This window comes from Egretta garzetta, unplaced genomic scaffold (assembly GCF_000687185.1).
Source record: "Egretta garzetta isolate BGI_Z169 unplaced genomic scaffold, ASM68718v1 scaffold975, whole genome shotgun sequence".
NCBI classification, from domain to species: domain Eukaryota; kingdom Metazoa; phylum Chordata; class Aves; order Pelecaniformes; family Ardeidae; genus Egretta; species Egretta garzetta.
Genome location: NW_009259633.1, coordinates 317,723 through 320,266, shown reverse-complemented (window position 1 = coordinate 320,266; position 2,544 = coordinate 317,723). Strand labels below are relative to the sequence as shown.

The window sequence follows — 2,544 nt, the reverse complement described above, 5'->3', positions numbered from 1 at the left end:
GGCTGCAGTGCAGTAGGGGGGAGATGTCTGTGAGGAGCCAAGTGGATGTGCTGGCTTACGGAAAGGCTGAAGGCTATTGTGGTCCCTGCCCGCAGGAAGGACCGGATCACAGTTCAGGAGCGAGAAGCAGAAGCCTTGAAGCAGAAGGAGCTGGAGCAGGAGGCAAAGAGGCTGGCGGAGGAGAGGCGCAAGTACACACTCAAGGTGCTGAGGGGCGGGCTGAGGGTCGCACGGGGGGGCGGCAGGCATTGCAGCAAGCTTAGCCTGCTCCTTGCTGCAGATCGTCGAAGAGGAAGCAAAGAAGGAGCTGGAGGAGAACAAGCGCTCGCTGGCAGCACTGGATGCACTTGATACAGATGATGAGAACGATGAGGAGGAGTATGAGGCCTGGAAAGTGCGTGAGCTGAAGCGTATCAAACGGGACCGTGAAGAACGAGAAGCGTAAGTATCATCTGCATAGACACGAGGCTGAGAGCCTGCAGGCCCGTGGGCAGTTGAGGCGGCTTTTCCTCAGGGTTCCCTTTGGCAGCATGGTCTTAGCCAGACCAAGCACCCAAAGCCCCTCCCACCCGCCCTCGGGTGCCTTTGCTCCCCTACAGTCACTAAACGTACGGGGTGGCAGCTGGCAACAGCAGCTGTCCTGGGAGGGTGCTGTGGGGTCTCAGGGGTTTCTCTCCTGACCAGCATGGAGAAGGAGAAGGCGGAGATCGAGCGCATGCGGAACCTGACGGAGGAGGAGCGCCGGGCTGAGCTTCGGGCCAACGGCAAGGTCATCACCAACAAGGCGGTGAAGGGCAAATACAAGTTCCTGCAGAAGTACTACCACCGCGGTGCCTTCTTCATGGTGAGTGCTGCTGTGGGGCCCTGGGCACGCCTGTGCTGGCAGCGGGGGCTGGGCCCGCGCACTGGCGGGGCTGCACAAGCCCACTGGGAAGTGACCAAGGTGATCTGAACTCATCCAGCTCTTGTGGCATGGTGACACCAATGCAGTCAGGACTGGGTCGGACCCTGCCAGAGCTGAGCCAGCTCTGCCTGGGCTATGGCCTGGGCTCTGGAGCAGCTTGCCTGAGGGGATGCAAGAGGGGACCGCCAGGGGCAGGCCTGGGGGACAAGGCACGTGTCCCCCACCTTTGGCAGTAGCTTAATAGACTGCAAGCACTGTGGCAATCCCCAGCACAGCAGCGATACGGGCTTCTGGTGGCTCTCCCCCACTTCTGCCAGCTGCTGGCACTTGCTGGAAACTTGCAGGCTGAGCAGGCGTGTCCTTCTCCTGCAGGATGAGGATGAGGAGGTGTACAAGAGGGACTTCAGCGCCCCGACCCTCGAGGACCACTTCAACAAGACCATCCTGCCCAAAGTCATGCAGGTGGGTGTGCTGGCCAGAGGGCACCCGGCCTGAGTGCCACACCGAGGGGTCGCTGTTCCTCGGCAGTGGCAGGAGCTCACACGCTGGGCAGGGGGGAGCCACGGGTCCCTGTGTCCTCCCTGGATGGCTGTTCACAAGCTTTTCTGCTCCCCAGGTCAAGAACTTTGGGCGCTCGGGGCGGACAAAGTACACGCACTTGGTGGACCAGGACACCACCTCCTTCGACTCTGCCTGGGGCCAGGAGAGTGCGCAGAACACCAAGTTCTTTAAGCAGAAAGCAGCGGGCGTACGGGATGTCTTTGAGAGACCCTCAGCCAAGAAGCGAAAGACCACTTAAGGGACAGGGCAGGAGGGCACTTCTCTGCCAGCTGCTGGGAGCCTGGGCAGAAGGGACACAGCACTGTGCCAGGAAGCCTGCGGTGAGCAGCCTTTCCTCTGTGCCCCTGCACCACGCCTGCCCTGTCGAGGCTGTGTCCCGCTCCCTGTGCTGCGGAGACCCTGCCCAGGTCCACGGAGGATGACAACCTGTCTGCGCTGGCCATGCCCGTGGCCACACCGCCGAGCCACCAGCAGCTGCCCTGAGAGCCTTGGCAGGGCCCGACAGGGCTGTGCGGGAGCGCAGCAAAGCCCCTGGCTCCAGTGCACCCACTTTTGGAGGAATTAACAGACTTTTATACCCGTCTGGTCCACAGCATCTCCCTGTCGCTTGTCCTTTCCCCGTTACCAGTTTGGACCCTTTTTTTTTGCTGTGGGGCAGCGCTGAGCCCATCTCCTCACCCTGTTTCTGCAGGGCTTGGCTTTTCTACCTGTGCGGGGTCAGTGGGAGGGTCGGTTTGATTAAAGCAGTCGTTTTCTTACACATCCTGGCTGTGCTGTCTGTGGATTGTGGCCACCCTACTCTGTGCCTTCCTGCGAGCCAGGAGGGGCTGGCGCAGCCCGGGAGGCACCAGCCCGGGCAGGGTGTGGGAAGGTGGCTGTCACCGTGCTGGCTCACTGCAGCTCCTGGGCCCTGTGCGAGCTGCGCTCCCCAAGAATGGGAGATGCCAGGTTCCTGTGGCGGCTCCTGGACACAGCACAGCCCCACGAGCACTGTTAATGAAACTCCTCATGGGTCCAGGGCCTGCCTGCTCATGCTAATCTGGGGGCGCAGGCAGCAACAGGTTGGGGCTGGTCTCTGC

At 61.6% G+C, this 2,544-nt stretch overlaps 1 protein-coding gene across 1 annotated transcript in view; it reads left to right on the top strand.

The window, feature by feature from the left end:
* Positions 1-2,201, top strand: part of MFAP1 (microfibril associated protein 1) — a 5,964-nt gene extending 3,763 nt beyond the window's left edge. The window contains exons 7-8 of the mRNA XM_035893986.1: positions 1,277-1,366; positions 1,521-2,201. Of these exons, the coding sequence (XP_035749879.1) occupies positions 1,277-1,366; positions 1,521-1,703 (273 nt within the window). The 3' untranslated portion in view covers positions 1,704-2,201. The remainder of the gene's footprint in view (positions 1-1,276; positions 1,367-1,520) is intronic.
* Positions 2,202-2,544: the final 343 nt, after the last annotated feature.